This window comes from Saccopteryx leptura, chromosome 6 (assembly GCF_036850995.1).
Source record: "Saccopteryx leptura isolate mSacLep1 chromosome 6, mSacLep1_pri_phased_curated, whole genome shotgun sequence".
Taxonomy (NCBI): Eukaryota; Metazoa; Chordata; class Mammalia; order Chiroptera; family Emballonuridae; genus Saccopteryx; species Saccopteryx leptura.
Window position 1 is genome coordinate 128,832,647 of NC_089508.1, and position 22,964 is coordinate 128,855,610.

The 22,964-nt window shown below is 55.6% G+C and overlaps 1 protein-coding gene across 2 annotated transcripts; it reads left to right on the forward strand.

Moving 5' to 3' along the window:
- Window positions 1-4,780: 4,780 nt before the first annotated feature.
- Window positions 4,781-15,251, forward strand: C6H15orf39 (chromosome 6 C15orf39 homolog). Of its 2 annotated transcripts, none has more exons than XM_066342905.1 (3): window positions 4,781-4,939; window positions 9,288-11,923; window positions 13,845-15,251. In XM_066342905.1, the coding sequence occupies exons 2-3, from the start codon at window positions 9,340-9,342 to the stop codon at window positions 14,081-14,083; spliced, it is 2,823 nt and encodes a 940-aa protein (XP_066199002.1). In that variant the 5' UTR covers window positions 4,781-4,939; window positions 9,288-9,339; the 3' UTR covers window positions 14,084-15,251. The 2 variants fall into 2 exon arrangements, with proteins under 2 accessions (XP_066199002.1, XP_066199003.1); XM_066342906.1 differs by having other exon boundaries at window positions 9,288-11,975; window positions 13,845-13,981.
- The last annotated feature ends 7,713 nt before the right edge of the window (window positions 15,252-22,964 follow it).

Sequence of the window (22,964 nt, forward strand, 5' to 3'; positions counted from 1 at the left end):
AGGACTTCTTCGGAAGTAAGGAGGGAATGTTTGCTATTGCCTCCAGTACCAAGCCAGACTCCCCAGTGGCTGAGCTCTGGCATCACCACAATGAGGGACCCTCCCCTGATTCAAGGCCCAGCCCCTATTCCTGAGGCTTCTTCAGCAGACCCTCCCACCCCCCACCTCCATTCCCACAGGAGCATACAGGCGTGCCCTGGGCTGTTTTCCATCTGCCCCTCTAGCTGTACTGGGAAACAGCAGCTGGGTCTCTCTTACTGCCAGCACGCAGCCTGGGAGTCCTCAATATCTGGTGGAAGGAAAGATGGGAAGGACAGTCAACCCTCACTGAATGTTAATCAGAGTGCTCCCCCATTTTTTATGGTAAGGCACCCCAAACTATTGTGTGTGGGCTCCCCTGCCCCGTGGCCAGTAGGCTGGCAGGCACAGTCCTCCAGAGAGGCTCATACTCTTTTCTTTGTCTTTGGGATCCCCCTCTGAGACTGATTTCCTCTGGAGGTGTGGAGGGGGCTCCCTACTCTCTGCTCACCACAGTGGCAAATCTTCCTTCCCTGCAGAAGGAAGCTCTTGTGTGCCAGTGCCCCTTTGGCTCCCTCACTCAGATCTGACCCCCTGACCCGGCAACACCCCTAAGGCCCTGTCTGAGCCTGGGCTGCTGGCCACTGGTACAGCTCAACCCTCAGGCTCTGTGTGCTTGGATAGCAGGTTCCCAACTATCAGTTATGCCTAAGCCTTCTCTTAACAGGATTTGGGGATGGGTATCCAAGCTCCTCCACTGCTTGGATAAGGGTTGGGGGTGCAGGGCAGTTCCTCTAGAGTTACCATTGGTTGAGAGTTTACTATAAAGAAAGCTGTGAACATTCAGATCCACACAAGCCTGGGGACATTTCTAATCATGCCCGTTTGATGGAGCAGCAAACTGATAGGTCAAGCGGCTTGCCTAAGGTCCTGTAGCTCAGGAGGTCCAACTTCCATTTACTTGTTTTTTCAAACTCCTGCCTCCTGTGGCCATTGTAAGAATTAATTGAAATAATGTGTATCAAGGAACTGGCCCAGGGCCACACTCCTCCAGTGCCTCCAGTAGGAGCTCTTCACCTTGCCCACTCAACAACGCTGAGATATTTTTCCGTTGGGTGGGAAGAGGGGAGGAATGAGGAAGTGGAATGGGCAGAGCATGCTGTAATAGCAGTCTGGGGAGCCTCCATGGAGGAGGCAATGTCTACAACTGGGTCTGAGAGGACCAGGGAGAGAGCATTGCTGTGTGTCTTGGGGAAAGGTGCCATACTTCTCTGTTTCTCCATCTGTCGGGTGCCATGCCTCCCTCCTCTGGGGTGAGAAGGAGCTCCTCCAAGGAAGGAAAGGGTTTTGTAAACAGCAGGTGTGGCCACATGAACAAGCTGAGGTTTGGGGAGCTGACGTTTTCCCTCATAGTCCCAGGGAGCCGGGAGCAATAATCTTTGTCTGGGTGGGGTGGAGGAGGAATGTGTGCCTGTGCATACCTGGTGTGGTGTGGTGTGTGTGTGTGTGTGTGGTGAATGTCAAACTTCCTTTCCAGACTCTTCTATGCTACTGTTCTTTGTTCACTCTGACCAGGAAGCCCACACAGGACAGAGTGTCCCTTCCAACCCCAGTACTATTTCTCCTCTCTAAGACCACAGTTTAATAAACACACGGGGCTCCCAGGACAGCTACCCTGTATTAATTCCCTTCCTCATCCAATAAAAGCTTGATATGCCACCCCTCTCTGTAGGTTCTGCACTTGACCCTTGGAGTAGAGAAGAAAAGGGCAAAGGTCAAGGCTTTCGGTCTCTGACAGTCAGCTGACACTCTTACAGAGCTTTTTAAAGAAATTGTATAGGCAATTTCCCACACTGATTTTGTTTGGCACTCACCTCAGCCTATGAGACAGATCTCCCAGTTCCCATTTTGCAGGTCAGGAATTGAGTTACAAAGTGGCTGCCAAGTCCCCCACCCTGTGTCCTTTCTTGTAATATTCCAAGGTGTTTAAGTGATGCCGTAAAGGAATAGATGAGACACTGAGTGAGCTGCTGCTCTTGTGAATATCACTGAATTAAGACAAGACTCAGTAGGGGTGAGTCTTAGCAGGCTCATCCTGGCCTCGGTAGGTCTCACTCAGGCTCAGAGGGATTGGAGAGAACACCAGGCCACCTGAGCACAAAACCTGAGAGTCTTAGACCCTAAAAGTTGAGAGCACTGCCCTCCTTGGGCAAAGGTGGGGCAAGAGGTGGCTTACTGGAGGAGGGGGAAGGGAGGGGAAGACAGAGTTGGTGAGGAAAAAAAGTACGTAGGGGAGAACAAACAGCCCATGACTGGAGATTGGCCATGGCCAGCACACAGATGCACTTTCCGTATGTTAAGGTGTGGCAGCAGGAAGATCCCCAGCCTGTGGTGTGAGTTTGGGAAAGCCTCAGCTCTCTCTGAGTCTCTGTTCCCCAGATCTCTCCAGAAGATTTCTTTTTCTTTTTTTCTTTTTATTTATTTATTCATTTTAGAGAAGAGAGATAGAGATAGAGAGAGAGAGAGAGAGAGAGAGAGAGAGAAAGGAGGAAGGAGCAGGAAGCATCAACTCCTATATGTGCCTTAACCTGGCAAGCCCAGGGTTTTGAACCGGCAACCTCAGCATTCCAGGTCAACACTTGATCCACTGCACCACCACAGGCCAGGCTCTTTTTCTTTTTAAATACAATGATTTTCTATTTCTTCATGAAGCTTTAAAGATTATTTATTTATTTATAGAGAGGGGAGAGAGAGAGAGAGAGAGAGAGAGAGAGAGAGAGAGAGAGAGAGGCGGGAGGAGCAGGAAGCATCAACTCCCATATGTGCCTTGACCAGGCAAGTCCAGGGTTTTGAACTAGAGATCTCAGCGTTCCTGGTAGACGCTTTATCCACTGCTCCACCACAGGCCAGGCTCCAGAAGATTTCTAAGGACCCTCCCACCCTCAACTAAGTGACACCCTCGCCCCTCCTCCCAGGTGACCTCCACTTTTTCCTACCCGCAGTGTCCAGCCCTCCTCCTCAGCTCCAGCTGCTCTAGCAGCTTCCTGACTCTTGGAACCTGGGGCCTCAGGCCTGCGCTGCATTCTGACTCAGGCAGCCCTGATCTTTGGGATCTGAGCAGGTGGCCTGGGTGGTTTTGCCCCATGAACTTGTTCTGATCTTTAGCATGTCCACCTGTACCATCCTCCTCCACTGCACACACCTGTCCTCAGTTCTTTTTTTATTATTATTTTTTAATTTTTATTTATTTATTCATTTTACAGAGGAGAGGGAGAGACAGAGAGAGAGAGAGAGGGAGAGGAGAGACAGAGAGAGAGAAAGGGGAGAGGAGCTGGAAGCATCAACTCCCATATGTGCCTTGACCAGGCAAGCCCAGGGTTTTGAACCGGCGACCTCAGCATTTCCAGGTCAACGCTTTATCCACTGCGCCACCACAGGTCAGGCTGTCCTCAGTTCTTGAGCAGTGCAGGAACTGACCAGGTTTCTTCAAAGAAGGTAGCAGCAGCAAAGGGCTTCTTATTCCAAATGAGGTGGCCCGGAGAGTGAGGCAAAGGGGGATACCTTTTCACCTCTGTAGTCTCTCTCTTTCTCTCTCTCTCTCTCTCTCTCTCTCTCTCTCTCTTTCTCGGCAACGTGTCATTCCTGGCTGGGAATGCTCACTCCATCCCAGCTCCCAGGCTACACATGCTCAGGTCTGTCTTTTTTTTTCTTTTTTGGTATTTTTCTGAAGCTGGAAACGGTGAGGCAGACAGACTCCCGCATGCGCCCCACCGGGATCCACCTGGCACGCCCATCAGGGGGCGATGCTCTGCCCATCCCGGGCGTGCTCTGTTGCGACCAGAGCCAGTCTAGCGCCTGAGGCAGAGGCCATAGAGCCATCCCCAGCGCCCGGGCCATCTTTGCTCCAATGGAGCCTTGGCTGCGGGAGGGGAAGAGAGAGACAGAGAGGAAAGAGAGGGGGAGGGGTGGAGAAGCAGATGGGCGCCTCTCCTGTGTGCCCTGGTCGGGAATCGAACCCGGGACTTCCGCACGCCAGGCCGACGCTCTACCACTGAGCAAACCGACCAGGGCCTCAGGTCTGTCTTATTGAAGGAGATTTGCCAAAAAGGTTCAGAGGTACCCACTTCCGCCACTTAGCAATGCTTCCGCCCCACCACCACCCCACTCTCCACCAGTACTCTCATTCCTGGCTCACTATAGGGATGGGGAAATCACCTCTTTCCTTCAACAGGTGTGGTGCCCTAACAGGAGTTGAGATACATCTGTCTTGAATTTGTCCTCACTGGTGAGACTAAGGAACCTTGCTTCAGCCTCCTAATGCCACTAGTACTGGCCAAGTGAGCCAGAGGACCCACTGTGTGCCCGATATTTTAATACAATCTCTTCTGAGCCTTACAACACCAGCACTGTAATATAACTTCAGTTTCACTAACATAAGGAAACTGAAGCTTCACAAGGTCAAGTGGCATGCACTAGGCCACGTAGGTAGAAAGCGACAATGAATGAGTGATCTAACATAGTAGCCGAACGAAGGCATGTACTGGGCGCGACCCGCTCGGGTTCGCGGAGTGCGGTGGGCACAGAGAGTGCAAAGCGCTCGCCCAAGCGTTCAGAGAGGTGGCGCACGCGGGCCCTCCGCACCCTGGGCCCAGGGGAGCGCAGGCTCCCAGAAGCGCTGCCGGGCTCGGCCCCAACGGCTCAGGCCGCCCCGCCCCCGCCCCGCCCCCGCCCCGCCCCGCCTGGGACTGCAGACGGACCCCGGCGGCGGCGCGAACGGCTGCGAGGAGGTCTGCTCCGGACTCGGGGCTCAAGGCGAGGCGAGTTCCCGCGCAGGGCCCGGCCGGACGGAGACCCACGGTCTCGGCGGCACTGGAGGATGCGGCCGGGTGGCAGCAGCGGGCCGCCGCCAGACGCCCCACAGGTAGGAGTTCATCCGCTCAATGGGCGCGGAAACTTGGGCCGAGTTTGCGGGAGGCGCGTGGAGAAGGGGTGGGCGGCGCTGTCCCAGGGCGCCCCTACCGGCCCGCCTGGGAACAGAGCGCGGGCCGGAGCCAAGGCGGTGTGGCTCCTGCTGCCTCCGGCTCCCCGCGGACTGGCTGCGGGGCCCGGGCCGCGCCCGTGCTCCGACCCTCCCCGGACTTCGAGGCACCGGGGCCGGTCGTGCTCGGAGCTCCGACGGGGACCTGGCATGAGGAGGGCGAGAAGGAGCGTGGGTCGAACTCTCGGGCCTCCGGCGGGCCTGGCTGCCGTGGACTCTCCGGGAGGAGCTGCAGGGTGGGGGCTGGGGGGCGCTGAAATGCCCCGGGGCCCTGGACGCGCCCTGCTGCGACGGGACGGCCCTGGCATTTCCTCGCTACGGCTTGACTCACCCTCTGGCCGCAGCCCATGCTGGCGGGATGGCCCCGAGGCAGTGGCTGCCTGGATTCTGTGTCCAGGCCGCCCCCTACTCCGGATCTCCCGCCGGTCTTTGGGTGTCGGTCGGTGGGGCTCGGTGCGCTAGCCTACCGACGTGCACACGTTTGCCGGGGCCCGAGCGAGGAGAGAACGGAGTTCTGGAGGGGCGTGTGTGCAAATGTGAGCCGTGCATGTATCAATACTTGCAGTCACTGGTTTGCATGAGTGGCGGCAGTCTGTATATTAGCCTGCTGGGGTGTACACGCGCCCCAGTGCCGCCGGGCAGGGCGTGGGGACACCCGGAAGCCCCAAAGCCAGGTCGGTGGAGGACCCCAGGCAACATAGTTATGGACAGGAAAGCGGGTGGAGGGTGGAGGCCGATCCCGCGACCCTTTTCCCTCCACTGTAGCCTGGGCTGCCCAGGTTCGGTGTGAACCTCGGTTGGTGGAAGTGTGAGAACACGGGAGGAGGCCCTATTCAGTCTTTTGAGAGAGACCAGATACTGGCCACAGCTGCACAGGATCACTCTTCCTGGTTTTTCCTAACCTCCATCAAGAGACCCGCCACTTGGCCCTGGCCGGTTGGCTCAGCGGTAGAGCATCGGCCTGGTGTGCGGGGGACCTGGGTTCGATTCCCGGCCAGGGCACATAGGAGAAGCGCCCATTTGCTTCTCCACCCCCCCTCCTTCCTCTCTGTCCCTTCTCCACCCCCCCTCCTTCCTCTCTGTCTCTCTCTTCCCCTCCCGCAGCCAAGGCTCCATAGGAGCAAAGATGGCCCGGGCGCTGGGGATGGCTCCTTGGCCTCTGCCCCAGGCGCTAGAGTAGAGTGGCTCTGGTCTCGACAGAGAGCGACGCCCCGGAGGGGCAGAGCATCGCCCCCTGGTGGGCAGAGCATCGACCAGCCCCGGGTGGGCGTGCCGTGTGGATCCCGGTCGGGCGCATGCGGGAGTCTGTCTGACTGTCTCTCCCCGTTTCCAGCTTCAGAAAAATACAAAAAAAAAAAAAGAGAGAGAGAGAGAGAGAGAGACCCACCACCACCACCCACCCCTGCCCCCAGAGGTGAAAGAGGAAATAGGACCACGGAGCAGTTTGCCTTCCTTGCTGCTTAGGGCCAGGGTGGCACAGCGCGAAGGTGGACTTTTCTGGACCCTGTCCTGGGCCTTGGGTAAAGATGGGTCCTCCCAGCTCTCCTCTACCTTCAGCTAGCAAACAGTGTGGTGGCCCAAAGGGTGACGTGACCCGTGGGGGCCCCACCATTCTCCAAGCAATTGCTTGCCTCCTCAGTATGTGAGTGTCAGGGAAGGAGGCTCCTGTCTTGAGTGGAGAGGGGCCTCAGTTGAGGGAGTGTATGCTGGGCTCTCCGTCTCCTACTGGCATGAGGTTAGGTCATCTCCTCTGCTGGCTCCCTGGAGACCCCTCTCTCCTAAAGATTCCTAAGAGTCCCAGGGCCTCATGTCTCTTGGCGGGGTCCCTGGGTGTTGTCTCAGTAAGTCTCTAGGGCAAAGGGCACACAGTGGGCAGAGTCCAGAATAGAAGGATGCCTGGGACTAGGGGTGGGTATGGAGGAGACCCCAAAGAACATGAGAGGGTGAGACTGAGCCAGCACTTAATTACTCCAGAGCTCCCAAGGGCAAGGGGGAGGGGCAGCACCCCACAACCATACAACCCTTTCTTGCAAAGCTGAGTTCCCCTAGGATACAGGTCTCTGGCTTAGGGCACTGCTGTTGTTACTGTGGTCCTGATGCCCGCTTCTGTGTTCTCTGTAGAATCCGTTCTTTAGGCTGGCCTGAGATGTCAGTTTCTGGCCAGGAGATGAGCCAACTTTCTGTGCATCCCACCTGGCATCCTTGGTGCAGTTAGCCTGGTCTGGGATAGCACTGGCCTCCATACTACCTGATATAACTGAGCCTGCGGCTGTCATTGACTACCAGCCAGAATAGAGGAGAGGGATGGGAGTGGGGCCTGTTCTTGTCTTGTTGGTGATGGAAAACTGTGACACCTAGCTCATAGCAAGATTGAGCTGATTTATTTTTTTTCTAAGCCATCTGAGGATTTCAAGAAACAGCACTGGGGGGAGGTAGAGGCAGGTCAGTGTGGCCCTAACAGACTAGCTCCATGACCCGTCTGCCTTGAGGAAACCCACACTTACCTCTCTGGGCCTGGGTCCCATTCTATGCGTGGCTTTGCTAGGGCTTTGGTCTTTCTCTGGCACTCAGTTTTAACATCAATACAATGGGGTTAGTTGCTACCTAGCACTCCGTGGCCCCTGGCCCCTAGAGGCTCCCTGACTGGACATTCATATCCTCCTCCTCCCCACCTGCTTGTCCTGGTGCTATGCTCCCACCCTGTGTCTTGGAACAGCCAACTACTGCTTAAGGGCTGGGGGTGGACACAGGCTCTCCTCCCCCCTACAGTTTTGGGACCTTCCTGCTGGCGCCACAGCGCCACCTGCAGGACAGCCTTGGTGCTCCTGTTGGAGGGCGAGGGCTCAGGTGGGAGGGGGGAGAGGAGGGGCTCGTACAAAGTGATGCACCTGTCCACCTCTCTCCCCAGGGGTCACATCTCCTGGGGGGCCACCCTCTGGAACCAAGCCTAGTATCTGTGTCACTCTGGGCCTAGGGGCCTGGGTTCCAGGATTGGCTCTGCCATTTTTTAAAATAAGACTGGCAAGTCAGATCTTGTGCAGAACATAAGTTATTTCCTCTTTTTTTTTTAATTTTATTTATTCATTTTAGAAAGGGGGGGGAGAGAGAGGAGAGGAACAGAAGAGAAAGGGAGGAGGAGCAGGAAGCATCAACTCCCATATGTGCCTTGACCAGGCAAGCCCAGGGTTTTGAACTGGCGACCTCAGCATTTCCAGGTTGACGCTTTATCCACTGCACCACCACAGGTCAGGCAAGTGATTCCCTCTTAAAGGTAATCTGTCATCTTCACATCTGAGTGAACCTGGACCCAGGGAAGCTCTGGAATATGTACACGGACCTCTGGACAGATCACAGGATTTTAACTTGTTCTCTCTCTAGGATGAGTCACCTTCAATGTTACCTGTTTTTTAACCTGCTCTAGCACCAGAGCCTCCTGGCACCTGATCCTTTTGGTCACCCACACATTCTCACTGCTTAGGAGATATAAGCACGTGGTCTGGGGAGGGAGGTGGAAGGTACAGGGATCCACTTTGTCTTGCTACCGTTCAGGACTGCGTTTTTGTACATGAGTTTCCAATTAAACTTATTAACTGACAAGCTAGACTTGTCTGCCTTGTTCTTTGGTCTTGGCTCCTTTGGTGTGTGTGGGGCTGCTTTACTTATACAGTCAGCCCTCTTCCGAAACAGATATAAAAAGAAGGTCACAGGAAATTGGAATTTGTAGACAGTGCCTGGTTCCACATCTTAGCTGCAGTGGGCATCTTGAGATCATTGTGGGATCTTGGAATAGTAAGTGCTTGTCCTGGAAGGTCAGAACCTTGCCTCTCATGCCTTCTCTTTCATCAGTTACTTGGAGTTGAGTGGGTCTCACCTGTATATGGGGGAGGGAAGTAACCAACAAAGTAATGCTCTAGTTGTGCCCTGCAAAATCTGAAAGCCTAAGAAAGGGGTCTTGGGAATCATGTTGAAGAAAGTGGATGGGGGGTGGGAGGACTCCTGGAGTGGAGGTGAGGGAGTATATGTAGGGGTACTATACAAAGGGAAAATATATAATTGGGAACCTCTGTGTTGTATGGTTTATGCCTTCATTCATTCATAGAGTCTTTATTGAGCATCTACTATGTGCCTAGTTCTTAGATGTAGCAGTAAGCCAGTGAGATCAGCAGCCCTCTACTGTTTGCCTGTAGCCTGTTCTTCTGATGGCCCGTGCCTCTCTCCTTCTCTCTCTCAGGTCAGCAGTTGAGTAGCTGGGGCCCCGGAGGGCTTGAAGCCTTTTCACTGTGATGGCAGAGAAGCGGCCACTGGGCACCCTGGGGCCTGTGATGTACGGCAAGCTGCCCCGTCTAGAGGCTGACTCTGGACCTGGGCACAGCTTGGCCCCCTCTGCTGCTAACCAGGACCCCTGCAACTACAAGGGTGCCTACTACTCCTGCCCCATGGGGGGTGCTCCCAAAGTGGGGTCTGAGCGGTTGACATCCTGGACCCCATACCCACCCTTATATCCCACCAGCATGGCAGGACCCCCACTTCAGGAAGACAACCTATTGACCAGCTGCCTGCTCTATCGCCCACCAGCAGGAAGGTCTGAGAAGGTGCAGGATTCAGACCCTGTTGACCTCCTGCCCTTTAGTCCCCAAGCTCACTCCTGCCCGGTTCCACCTCTGGCAGCACCCAAACCTGTCTATCGCAGCCCTCTGTATTATGGACTCTCAACTTGCCTGGGGGAAGGGGCAGCAAAGAGGTCACTGGATGTTGATTGGACATTGGTGACTGGGCCCCTGTTACCCCCAACCAAACCACCTTGTTCTGTGACCCAGGCTTCTGGCAAGGGCCAGCCCCTGGGTGGCACCTTCTTGCGTGGGGTGCCTGTTGGGGGATCTGGCACTGATTCCTCAGGGAGCTTCTCCCCATGCCAGGCATTCCTGGATAAGTATCAGACCATCCATAGCACAGGCTTCCTGGCCTCCAAGTATGGAGGGCTTTACTCTGGGGACCCCAAGCAGGCATTGTCTGAGGTACCCTCCAGTCCTTGGACCCAGCTGGCCCAGCCCCTGGGGCCAGCCTACCAGGATACAGTGCCCTCTCACTACCCACTGCCCCACCCTCCACAGGCCCTGTCTTGCCCTCCAGCCTGTCAGCACCCAGAGAAGCAGAGCAGCTACAGCTCAGTGCCTCCACTGCAGCCTCTGGGAGCCCACAAGGGAATTGGATACCCTGCTGGTGGGGTGAGCAGTTCCTACCTGAGGCAGCAGACAGCTCAGACACCCTGTATACCCCCAGCGGGGCTGGACACTTATTCCTACCCCTCTGTACCCCTCCCAGCACCCTCACCAGGCCTCAAGCTGGAGCCACCTCTCGCTCCACGATGCCCACTGGACTTTGCCCCCCAGATGCTGGGCTTTACTTATGCACGGGATGACCTTTCTCTCTATGGAGCGTCCCCGGGGCTCAGAGGGACACCACCTTCCCAGAACAGTGTTCAGTCTGTGCCACAGCCCAGTGCCTTCCAGCAAGCATGCCAGCCGATGCCCGCCAGTCAGCCGTGCCCAGAGCCTGTGCGGCCCGTAGAGAAGCTGGCACAGGAAGCCGAGGGGACCATGTGGCTGCCCAGCTGCAGGAAAGAGCAGCTCCAGCCCCAACTCAGTGAGCACTCTGGGGCACCCATTGTCATTGTAGATAGTCCAGTTCCCCGCACCCCACCAGTACTCCCACCATGTGCCCAGGAGCAACAGCCTCTTCCGCAGAACCAGGGTGTGCATCCCCCTGGCTCACCTCCCATGCCCATTATTGACAATGTCTTCAGCCTGGCCCCCTACCGTGACTATCTGAATGTGCAGACACCCGAGGCCACATCAGAGCCTGAGCCAGCCCCCAAAGACAGCCATGACAAAGACTCCAGGGGCACCCCGCCTGCCCAGGAGCCCCTTTTGAAGGTGCACTGTTCACTTAGGGACGAGGTAGCACTGGACTTGAGTGTGAAGAAACCTGTGGCAGAAGCTCCTACTACCAAGATCCCAAGTCCTGACATGCACTCTGAGCTTCCTGGTGTGCCAGAGGCCACCCCTAAGACCAACTTCCACAGCTCCGTGGCCTTCATGTTCCGAAAATTCAAGATCCTTCGGCCAGCACCCTTGCCTGCAGCTGTGGTCCCATCAGTGCCCACCTCGGTCCCTGCCTCTGACCAGCCCGCAACCACCCCTACTTCTGTGCCTATTGGACTACAGATTCTCACCCAGCCCTTGCCCATGGCCTGCTTTGACCTGGCACTACCCAGCCCTCTAGCTGTATCCGTGGCTGCCCCAGCCCCGACTCCAGCTCTATCTCCTGCTCCGGCCTGGGCTCCAACTCCAGCCTCTGCCCCGGACACAGCTGACTCCCCAGAACAGCACTTTGCAGGACTGCATGAGTCCCTGTGTGATGCCATCTCGGGCTCGGTGGCCCACTCCCCACCTGAGAAGCTGCGCGAATGGCTTGAGATGGCCGGGCCCTGGGGCCAGGCAGCATGGCAGGATGGCCAGGGTGTGCAGGGGCTGCTGGGCAAGCTGCTGTCTCAGCTACAACGCTTTGTGTACACGCAGCGGTGCCCCTTCCCCCACGTGGTGCGGGCTGGTGCCATCTTCGTGCCCATCCACCTGGTGAAGGAGCGGCTCTTCCCAAGGCTGCCGCCCGCTTCTGTGGACCACGTGCTGCAAGAGCACCGCGTGGAGCTGCGGCCCACCACGCTGTCGGAGGAGCGGGCACTGCGGGAACGGGCCCTGCGTGGCTGCACCTCCCGCATGCTGAAGCTGCTGGCGCTGCGCCAGCTGCCTGACATATACCCTGACTTGCTGGGCCTACAGTGGCGTGACTGTGTACGCCGCCAGCTGGGTGAGCACGGGGCAGCCTCAGTTGCCGCCGGAGCTGTGTGAACGAGTGACAGGTGTGTGGGCCCTGCTGGTGCTCACAGCCAGGGGGCAGAGGTATTCCTGGGCCTCTGGAAAGGGCAGGGAGGCCCTAGAACCCAGGCTTGTGGGGTGGCTAGCCTTCTAGGGTGGGCTCTATGGACCCTCCCCTTCCCCAAGTTTTCATCACCAGCATCAGTGAGAGCCTTTGTAGCTTCTGTGAGCCTCTGAGTGTGCCAGCTACTCCATCTGCATGGACATGCTTTCTTGGATACCCTGGCACTGCGCCTTCCTGGGTCTGTGCCCTCTGCTCTGCCTTCTCACTTTGAGGCAGGCTGCTCTGGGCTCTGCCCAGCTCCTGTGTGTTGTCTGAAGTCATTTCCCTTGTTTGTCCTGCTGAGCCTCCCCTCTTCTGAGCTCCGGCCCCAAATAACCCCGTGTGCTGAACTTCTGCACCTGGTGTCTCTCTGACCCTTAACTCCTCCCAAGCTGCATTCCTGAGCTTTCTCCTATGCTCATTTCCCAACCCAGTGAAGGCACTTCCATTTACCTGGTGCCTCATTCCCAAAACCCAGCGGGGGTCTCCCCTTCCCCCAACACTGGTGCCTTCTGAATGCCCGGTTTTTCCTCTTCTTGGGTATATTTGCATGCGTGGAAGTGTCCTGGGAAGGCGGGATCATGGTTTGCAGTTTGCTTTTCCCTAACTAGTACACATGCTCTCCAGCATGCTCTGTGCATCCTGCGGCAGCATCTGACCAGTTTGGGTAGCTCGACCTTACCCTGGGGCCTCCTACCATGTCACATGGCGTGTACATCATGTCACTTCCTCCTGGGCTTTGTTAACGATGCTCAGTGGTGTCCACTGCTTCTTCCACCATCGGGGTCCATTCTGTTTTCTCCTTGCTCCCTGCCTTCTTACTGCCAAGCCTCTGGCTGCATCTCTGTCCCCTTCCCGTCCTGGCAGCCTTGCCCTGGGCTCTTACCTAGTCCAGGCTCCAAGTCAGGTGGAGAAGGGGTTGACATGTTTAGTGTCTGAGTGATGAGCACAGCTGACCACCTGAACGCTTAAGAAGTTGGGGCATTTCACCTAATGGAGTGCAAAGAATGTTAGGGGGGTGTTCTGCTCTGAGAGTATGGAGGAGGTGGGGTAGTTGTGCATCACGTAAGGGCTGCCCTAGCCCTACCTGCTCCGTGTGCAGTTGACTACGTGGGGCCCAGACATAGACAGCTCCACTTTTCCTGGGCTGCCTGCTGGACAGTAGGGCCTGGGCACTTTACAGTCCCCTTCTGCTCTGACCAGGCTTGAAAGAGGCTGGGATCTGGTGAGACAATGTTTGGGGCCCAGTTCTCCTCTGGCTTCCTAGATTTTAGCATCCCTGTGCCCATTCCTTCCCTGACCTTTGGGTTCTTCCCATCTTTGGGGTGCCACCCTTCTGTGTTGTCCTTAAGATAGGGCTCACCTGACAGCCTGTCTTTCAAGTAGTTGTGCTTTTGGTCAGGAGCCCATCCCATGCCCCCCACTGCTCCCTCCATCCTTGTCCCTCCAGGCATAGCTTTTCTCTGCTGGGCCTACACTCCCGCTTTGGCGGCTGTGTGGCAGGAATGATGGCACTCTGCAGCACGGGTCTTTGTCAGGCCCCTCTTCTCTTGTCCTTGCACCAGACAGCTTCTGCTGGGTGCCCTCATTGTATAGAGCTCTGGTGTTACTTGGGAGAATCACACCCTTTCAGCTTAATGGTCTGGCCAGCGGGCGTGTGCAGGGAAGAAGAGTCATGATTTCTATGACCCTGCTGGTGCCCTTCTGGCCTGGGACTGAGTGGAACCGCTGGTCTAGATGGCTTGGGAGGCCAGGAGATAGGGCCTGAGGATGTTGGGGCCTGTAGCATAATTATGTGTTTATTTTCCAGGTGAGTTTGACCCTGAGGCTGGATTTGTATCCTCCTCAGAATCCTCTGTGGCCAGACATGAGCAAGAGAGGCTGTCCCCAGCTCAGAAGTCATCCATCCCCAAGGCCAGGAAGCTGGGGAAGAAGCCACCAACTCCTGGCCTGGAGAAAGCAGAGGCAACTGATGGGGGAGGGTCCCATGGTGCCTCACCTGCCCCTGGTGCCAGCCCACCTAGCCCCTCACTGAGGAGCCGCTGCTGAAGCCTGCTGGAAACTGCCTGGTTTAACGGCCTGCCACTGCCCACTTGGACCCACAAGGCCTCAGGAGCAACTCAGCCCTAGTCCTACCCATGGCAGTCGGGCGGCCAGAGCCATCACCTGGAGCAGGGGTAGCTGGTGCTGGTGATCACTCTCTACCCCTCCCTTCCACCAGCCCTGCTGCCCAGACCAAGAGTGGACATGTTCTTGGAGTTCCTCTAGTTCTCACCCTGCCCTCCCACTACCAGGCTGGGCTGAGAGTCCCTGAGCTTTTAACTTGAGATCCTTTTTAGAGAGGGCTACTTCCTGTTTCGTCCTTAGAGGAGATGTGTGGGCTTTGGAGCCCCACCTACTTGCGCTTGGATCCCAGCTCCTATGCTCCTTGCTGTATAATATTGGGCAAGTCACTTCCTCTCTAGCTCTAGTTCCCCGTTTGTAAAACAACGCAGCCTACCTCACAGGGTTGTTGTGGGAGTGATGCCTGACACACCAGTTATGGTTTGCTGTCTGCTCCTCCCCGGGACAGGATCCCAGCTCCCAGCCAGTGCCTGGGAAATGAGGCTGAGGCAGGCGGAATCTTCCTCCAGAAAGTCTTAATGTGTAATAGAACTTGGTCATCTTGGAGTGGTACAGTGTGCAGTGTATACGACTCCCACTTTCTAGAGTTATTCCCCAGGAAAGCCTGGGGCTATGGCCCCAGCGTTTAGGATGGGGCCCTAAACCTCAGCGTGTAGCTCCCTGAGGGAGGCAGCCGGCCCCTCTCTTCCCTGCTACAGGGGGACAGCCCAGGGCTGCATCCTGGTTCTGGGCCTGCCTCTCCTACCCCTTTTGCCGAGTTCCAGGTCTGTCCTGAATTGACACCATGGACTTCCGTGAGCCACCAACCTCACTCAGTGCGCTGTCCCAGGACAGGCGTGTTTGCCGGAAGCCAAGCAGCTGCAGGGACTACAAGGGATGGGCTGAGTGGTGGCTCAGTACTTGAAGGTCTCTGAATATATGGACTGAGGACCCTGGAGCCCTATCAGCCAGGCCTGCTATGGGTCACCTCCTTGCAGTGCTCACCTGAGCTCAGAGGCTGGCAAGCTGGACCCTTGGCCAGGTTTAGCTTTGTAATAAGGCTGTGGTCCCTGGATGCAGGCCATGAAACATTAAAGTGTCTGGGTTGTTTTTAGATCTGAGACCTGGGTGTGTGTTTGGGGGTTGTAGGTTTGATGTCATCACTAGTGCTTAGCCCTTCACAGGAAGGCTGCAGCTGTCCCTGCTCTCGGCCCAGAAGACTCTCCGGCAATCTTGTCACATACCCACTGGGCAGCCACTCGCCAGCTCAGGAAAGTCCCCTGAGACCCTTCTGGGTCCTAGTGGTTGCTGGTCTGTAGCCCATTGTCAGGTGAGATGCTGGTCACCAGACTGTGGCACATACCCCATTCTCTTAGGACCAATGATGTGGTCACCAAGATTTAAGTAGGACAGAACTGTTCTTACTCCCCATGCTGGTGACTGAGCCCCCTGACAGCTTATCCCACACTAGCTGAGCTCTATTCTGCAGAGGTGTGTTCTCAGAGCTGCTGAGGGGGCTTCCTGGACGTGGCTTCTACCCCATCTGCTCCAGGGGCCAGGCCAGTAGATGCTGGTTAGACCTGCCTGGCATTGCCCCTGACAGTTTGTTTCACTGGGCTCAGTCCCACCATCTCTCCTGTACACAGCTACATGGTGACCCTACAGCTGGAGCCTGGCCTTGTACTGGATCAGGGTTTAGACGGACGTCACTCACACCCAGCAATGGACAGGCCGGGAGACAGGCAACCTTGACACTGGTCACCATAGTGACATCCTAGGGGAGATGCTGTGGAAGCTCAGGAAGGGCCTGGCTCAGTCTGGGGATGAGAAGGTGTTGGGAGTCCCAGCAGAGTTGCTACCTGAAAGGGGCCTTGAAGACCAGCCAGGTGAAGTAGGTTAACAGTGGTGTGATGTGCGGTGTGAGTTGAACAGCATGTATAGAGGCCTAGAGCAGTGTTTGGGAAAGGGAAATGCCCTTGTGTCTCTGGGGTACAGGAGACATGACAGGAAAGGTGGGGCTGGAAGGTACAGTTCCAAGTTCAGCTTGTTGCACATCAACTCGTTCTGCCCTGGGACCTGGAGGTTAGGGCTGTGGTCCATGTTGTGTATAAGAAACAAAATGTAGACTTAGTATTAAGGCTACTGGCTCTGGCTGGTTGGCTCAGTGCATAGAGCATTGGCCTGGCATGCAGGAGTCCCAGGTTCAATCCCCTGTGGGCACACACAAGAAACAATATGCTTCCCCTTCCTCACCCTCTTCCCCTTGCAGCCAGTGGCTCAATTGGTTCAAGTGTCAGACAGGCACAGTTGAGTTGGTCCAAGCATGTCAGCCTCAGACACTAAAAATAGCTTGGTTGATTCAAGCATCATCCCTAGACAGGGTTCCCAGGAGGATTCTGGTCAAAGTGCATGTGAGAGTCTCTTCTATCTCCCCTCTTCTCACTTAAAAAAAGAAAAAAAATTAAAACTACTATGTAGGAGGAAAGACAGGATTATAACAGGTAGAATCACTCAATCCCCAGGCCAAGGCAGCCTCACCCACCTCGCTGCTGGGGCCCAGCTGGATTTAGCAGTTTAACTTTTTTCTTTCCTTCCCTTCTTGCTCCCTGCCTCATCCATCCTTCCTTGCACAACTATTGTACCCCTGCTCCCTGACAGGCATACAACTTGCTAATGTTACCATGGTTACGGGGCAAGGTCTGAGGCCTTGGCCTAAGCAGGGCTGCTCAGCACCTGAGTCCATCTGTCTATTGTGTCCTAGAGGACCATTATGATGCTGAGCCTGGGTTAGAGTCGTGTAGAGCTGGACATGGTGGGGGAGGTGGCTGCTCCCCACAGCAGGACTTTGTCCTGGGAGTGCCAGTCTAGGGGAGAGACTTAGACCTGCCCTGATGACTCTGCTAAGCAGAGCTATGATAGTGTCCAGAGGAGCCCCAGCCTAAGGGGGGAGGGCAGGAACAGCTGCCCAGGTCCCCTGTCTGAGGGGGCAATGCTGCCAGCCTTCACAGATTTTCACAAAGCCCTTTCCATGGTAAGATTGCTGATGTCTAAGGATGGTGTGTGTGTGGGGGGAGCTGATGCCCCTCACCCCTCAAGTAGATGAGAGGGGCCCACTAAGCTGCGACTAAACGTGGCTCTGGCCCTGCAGTGCCCCTGTAATCACCCAAGGTTCCTGGGCGGGGTGGGGCCTAGGCAGGCTTCTCAGACACATTGGGAACTGGCCTAGGCAGAGCCCGGGGGTCTGGGTTTTAACCAACTTGCCAAAGTGACTCTGAGGTGTTCAAGAATCGTTTCTTGAGCAACACAGGCCACTCCCTCTAGGATACAGATGCGGAAGTGGAGGACCAGGAACTTGCTGATGGTCACATCTTGTCAGAGGCTGTGTCACGACCTGAGCCGGTCCCAAGGGTCTGGGCCAGCTGCACCTGGCTCTGCTTTGCCTCTGCCGCTGAGCCCACACCTTCTCTGGCCAGACTTGCTCTCTGCCTCACAGGTGGCAGTGCTGGGCAATGTGTGGGTGACTTGCCCTGAGTTAATAGGAGGGTGGCATTCAAGCGTCCAGCTAGAGTAAGACCCTGCCTCCTGGCTGCCCACATGTCACCCTGGCCCAGTACAAAAGGCTGAGGGGCCCAACTAGCTAGGAGGTAAACCTGAAAAGGGGGGTACTGAGAGGCCAACTCTGGGAGGAGGAGGAGAGCCAGGCTGTGTCTGGGGGCGATTATCAGCACCCCTGGTTTTCATGGAGGAGTCAAGGCAAATGGGCTGGATTTCCCACTGCCCCTCAGGGGGATGGAGCGGGGCCCAACTCTGACCTGACCAAATGTGCCTCTTCTGACCCCACAGTCCCCCACCCCCCACCATGAGGTGGCCCACTGCTACCCCAAGGCCAGGGCCCTGTGGAGCAAGCCCAAAGCAAGTGTGGGTAGGAAAGCTTGAAGGTACCCTAGCCCGTGGGCACTGGGCCCTGGCTTCTGGCTGGTCCCTCTCCTCCAGGCCTTGTCCCAGTAGCTCCCCCCTGTCCCCACCCCCAAAGGGAGGCCCCAGGGCAGGAGAAAGCATTGCAGGGCCCCTCCTGTCTCTTTATCAGCTAGTCACAGCCCCTGGACTGGAGCTGGCAGGAAGATGGGGAGCTGCTCAGCTATGCTGCTGTCTGTAAGGACACCAGCCCTGAGCATTCTAGACCCTGCCCCTCAGAGGCTCCTGCCTCACCTGACATCCCTACGTTAGCCTGGTCTGGTCACTGTCTCCAGTGTCCCTGCCCCTGTCCTAGAGTGACCCAGCTGTCAAGCCCCAGCATCTTCTCAGGGCAGGAGGGAGGCTTCTGGGACATGGGTGTTGAGCTCCTAAACCCTTTGGAAGAACCACAAGAGGACCAGGCCTGCCAGGGGGTCCCTTGCTTTCTCTACCAGACACTGGATAAAGTCATCAACAGAGCCTTTCCATCTGAGAGCATTGTGAGGGGGCCAGGCAGGTCCTCTGCAAACCCTCGCTGTAGTCCCTACCTCCTCTCCTACCTGTAGTTCAGAACTTGGTGCTCCAAGCCTGGCAGCTGTTTCTCCTCAAATCTTACAAACCTCCAGACCCTCACTTCTATGGACAGGGCCCTCTACCCATTTCTTGTCTGCTAATCTTGGCCTTTTCTCCTGAAGTGTCCTCAAGTGCAGTCTAAGCTCCTGGCTGCCCTGAGTTGGCAAGAGACCCTAAATACTGCCCCTACTCAAGAAGACCTGGGTCCCCCTCAGACCTGGGACTTGTCTGCCTTGCCATGAGGCTTGGCACCGCCCCCAGTGGGAGAGCAAGGGTAGTCATGTCCATCCTGCCCTACCACTTTTACTTGCCACCTGTAGCCCTGAGGACACACCAAGACCTGGCTTACCAAGGCCAAGTCTTCCCCAGCCCTGCCTACCACCCCCACCCCCACCCCCACCAGCATCAAGTCCATTGAGCAGCAAAGGTCCCCAGCTGCTAAAAGACTGGTCCTCGCTGGATATTCCTGGGGCTTTCCCAGCACTGCCTTCCAGCCCACTGGACATCCCTGGTCCCTGGCTTCTGGGGGCCAAGTCCTTTCCCATTGTGGCCTGTGTGGTACCTTCTTCCAGACCTGCAAGTGCTGCTTGGCCTGGACATAGCTTACCCCTCTGCTGGCTGCATGGGCACCTATGGGCCCATGCTCCTGGTCTCCTTCAGTGTATTTCAGCTGATGCTGTGCTCTGTACAACACAACATACTTGCCTTCCCTGAAGTCCCAGCAGGTAGCCCTGTTCTCTGTGGCCCACAGGCCCACCCTCTGAAGGGTGCTCTAGACCTCCAGCTGAGCCCACCACTGCAGAGGAAATGCTGAGGCTCCACACCACTTCCTCTCTCACTGTTCTCCCTCCCAAGGACCCCTCAGGAGCCTAGTATCATGGACTTCAGGGAAACAGCCCAATCCTTCGCCCTCACCTGTGGGGGCTTTGTGTCTACCACAGCCTCTGACTGTTGGGGGGTGGCCACATCCAGGCCTTGGACTAGCCCTGACCTAAAGCCCCCTCCTTACTGACTTCTGGCCCTTCCATGGGGTGGACACTTAATCTCCTGGACAGCGTATGATGACCCTCAAAATGTTCCCCTCAAACACAGAAGCTGCTTGGCACCAAGTCTTGGCTTGCTGGGCCGAGGAGGGCAGCAGGAGTGTCTCCAAGGCCACCTGGATAGAGGAACTCGGTCCTGAGAACCCAATGCGGACAGCTCCTGCCATGTTCCTGCAGGGGTGTTCTGCCCCAGAGACCTGGCTCTCCTCCTGCCACAGCTGCCGAGACCCCCATCCTCACTCCCCCAGGGGTGGTGGAGACCACCTTGGGAAGATCACAGCCAGCTAGAAGACATGCCCAATATTTCTTCACCCCTTTATATGGTTCCCCTTTGACAAGAGGAAGTGTGGATTCTGGGAAAACTACAGCTCCCTTTTTCTAACCTGTGGGTGGAACCTCAACTCAGGAGTCTGACCAGAAGGTGGGGCTGCCCTAGACCAAGCCCAGTTCTACCCTCAAGCAGAAAACCCCTCTATGAGTCTAGCAGCCATTTCTACACAGTGGCCTCTCTCAAAAACTGCATTTCAAGGAAAAGCTTGCATTGAATTACTTGGCTACACGCCTGTCTGCCATCTGAGCCAGCCCTTATAAAGGAGTTCCTAGAATCCTATTTCAGCAAATAGGATTGAGGCTTCCCTCATCCAATCGGAGCTATGTCAACATGTTCACTGACCAATCAGAGCAGCTTCATTCTGACCAACCCGGAAAGTGCCTTTTGGACCAAACTGTGACCAATCAGGGATAGGGGTGGGAACTTCTGTCTATATAAGCCAACTCCACTCTGACTTCTTGAGGGCACTTTCCATTTCCAGTGAAGAGTAGGGTCTGTGTCTTCCTGGCAGAGCTGAACTACCTTTGATGTATGGTGGAAGGGGAGCAGAGGAGTGCAGGGCAAGCAGCATGGTACAGAACAGAACAGCATGGCAAAGTGTAGACAAAGCAATGGAGAAAACCATTGAGAAAAAGAGCAGACCTGTCTAGTCAGAGCAGGATCTGGCCCTGGGGCTACTTAAACCTGGGGCTGCCTCACAATCAGGCTGTTTTCTTTCTTTCTTTTTTTTTTTAGTGAGAGGAGGGGAGGCAGAGACAGACTCCCACGTGTGCCCAGATTGGAATCTAACTTGATAAGCTCACTAGGGGGTGATGCTCTGCCCATCTGGGGCCCTTGATCCATTGTAGCTGGAGCCATTTTTGTTTGTTTGTTTGTGTGTTTGTTTTGTTTTAGTGCCTGAAGTGGAGGCCAAGGAGCCATCCTCAGTGCCCTGGGCCAACCCGCTCTAATCAAGCTTTGGCTGCAGGAGGGGAGGAGAAGAGAGAGAAGTGAGAGGGGGAAGGGTGGTGAAGTAGATGGGCACTTCTGTGTGCCCTCACCGGTAATCGATCCCAGGACATCCACACACTGGGCTGACACTCTACCACTGAGCGAACCAGCAAGGGACACAATCGTGCTGTTTTCACAGCTATGCTGTTTGTACTGCATAATGTTTTCTTCCTTACCACACCCCAAATTGGGGGTTCTTGTTTGCATTGAATTGTTGCTAATGGTTGACACTGAGTACATTCAAGGTGAAGGCCAGGTCGTTCCAGCATGGCCTGCCCATGACCATGGCAGGTACCATGTTGGAGGCCCCAGGCTTGAATTGACCCCAGGGCTTCCATGCTCCTATCCATGTCCATCTCACACTCCTCACCTATGCACAGCTGACAGATTCAGGTTCTGTTAGTTTCTGACAGTACAGCCGGAATGTCATAGTCAGAAGACTAGTGCCATAGCCAAGAATTGGGAGAAGCCTGGTTTGTGGGTGGTAGAAGAGGGCCTGAGGCAGAATGATGTCTGAGGGTTCCTCTCTGTGACATCTTAGGACAAGCGGTGCAGGCCACCAGCCATGAAAACTGAGTACATCCAGTACATGGCTAGAGGCAAAAGATAAACAACCGTTAGAATTGTAGCAATATTTTCCACTGAACTCTATGTACCCTACCCTAGAGACTTAGCCAAGAATAAGGTCAGCTAATTGCACCTCTTCTGCCCTTGTAAACGTTGCTTGCTTGCTCAACCTAGATAGCCACCCTATAAAAAGGAGCCATTTTAGGCCCTGGCCGGTTGGCTCAGTGGTAGAGCGTCGGCCTGGCATGCGGGGGACCCGGGTTCGATTCCCGGCCAGGGCACACAGGAGAAGCGCCCATCTGCTTCACCCCTCCCCCTCTCCTTCCTCTCTATCTCTCTCTTCCCCTCCCGCAGCCAAGGCTCCATTGGAGCAAAGATGGCCCGGGCGCTGGGGATGGCTCCTTGGCCTCTGCCCCAGGCACTAGAGTGGCTCTGGTCTCAACAGAGCAACGCCCCGGAGGGGTAGAGCATCGCCCCCTGGTGGGCAGAGCGTCGCCCCTGGTGGGCGTGCCGGGTGGATCCTGGTCTGCGCATGCGGGAGTCTGTCTGACTGTCTCTTCCCGTTTCCAGCTTCAGAAAAATACAAAAAAAAAAAAAAAAAAGGAGCCAGTTTAGAGGCTTGGGACTGCAGTGTTCCCTTGCGTGGGTTGCCTGCAGTCCCTGTGCAGGTTTGTAATAAAACTTGTAAAATTCACTTGGGTTTGCTGTGGTCTGTCTCCTGGGATATAACATATGGAGGCCCCAGAGAGATAGGCCATGTAAGACCCCTCCTCATGGAGTGGGCTGCAGCAGACGTTGTTAGCTGTCCAACCTCCGGCAGTTGCCGTTTGGAAACTGAATTTGGCTGATTCGAAACATTCGGGGGTCTCGAGACTGGTAAGGAAGCTTCCTCTTTGAATATCTAGAAACAGAGCTCTGGCTAGAGAAAAGGGTGTAGTGGAGCAGGCAGGACGCCACCTGATTTCTCCCCACCTGGTCGGGGAACGCAGGATGCTGCCTTCTCCCTTTTGGTTTCTGTTTAGTTTTGTTTGTTTTGTGTGCATATTTGGTTTGTTTGTCTGTTTCGCCCATTGTTTCCTCACAGGATTCCTTCGAGAGTCAAGGGCCATGAGTCAGGGGCAATCTGCTGCCCTAATGCCTCTTCAGTGCTTGCTTGATAACTTTTATGATTTCTCTCTCAGGGCACAAGACTATGGGACTCCTGTTGATTCTGCCACGTTGCAGACTCTTTGTGAACTAGAATGGCCAACCTTTGAAGTAGGATGGCCCTTGGAGGGCATTTTCAATTTACCCACACTCTGTTGTCAGGATAAATGTCTATCGGGTCCCGCACCCTGACCAGATGCCATATATAGATGTGTGGATTGAC

Coding starts and splice junctions, on each gene's coding strand:
- C6H15orf39 (XM_066342905.1), top strand. CDS start 9,340: ATGGCAGAGAAGCGGCCACTGGGCACCCTGGGGCCTGTGATGTACGGC. Junction 11,924..13,844: donor CTGTGTACGCCGCCAGCTGG/GTGAGCACGGGG, acceptor TTTATTTTCCAG/GTGAGTTTGACCCTGAGGCT.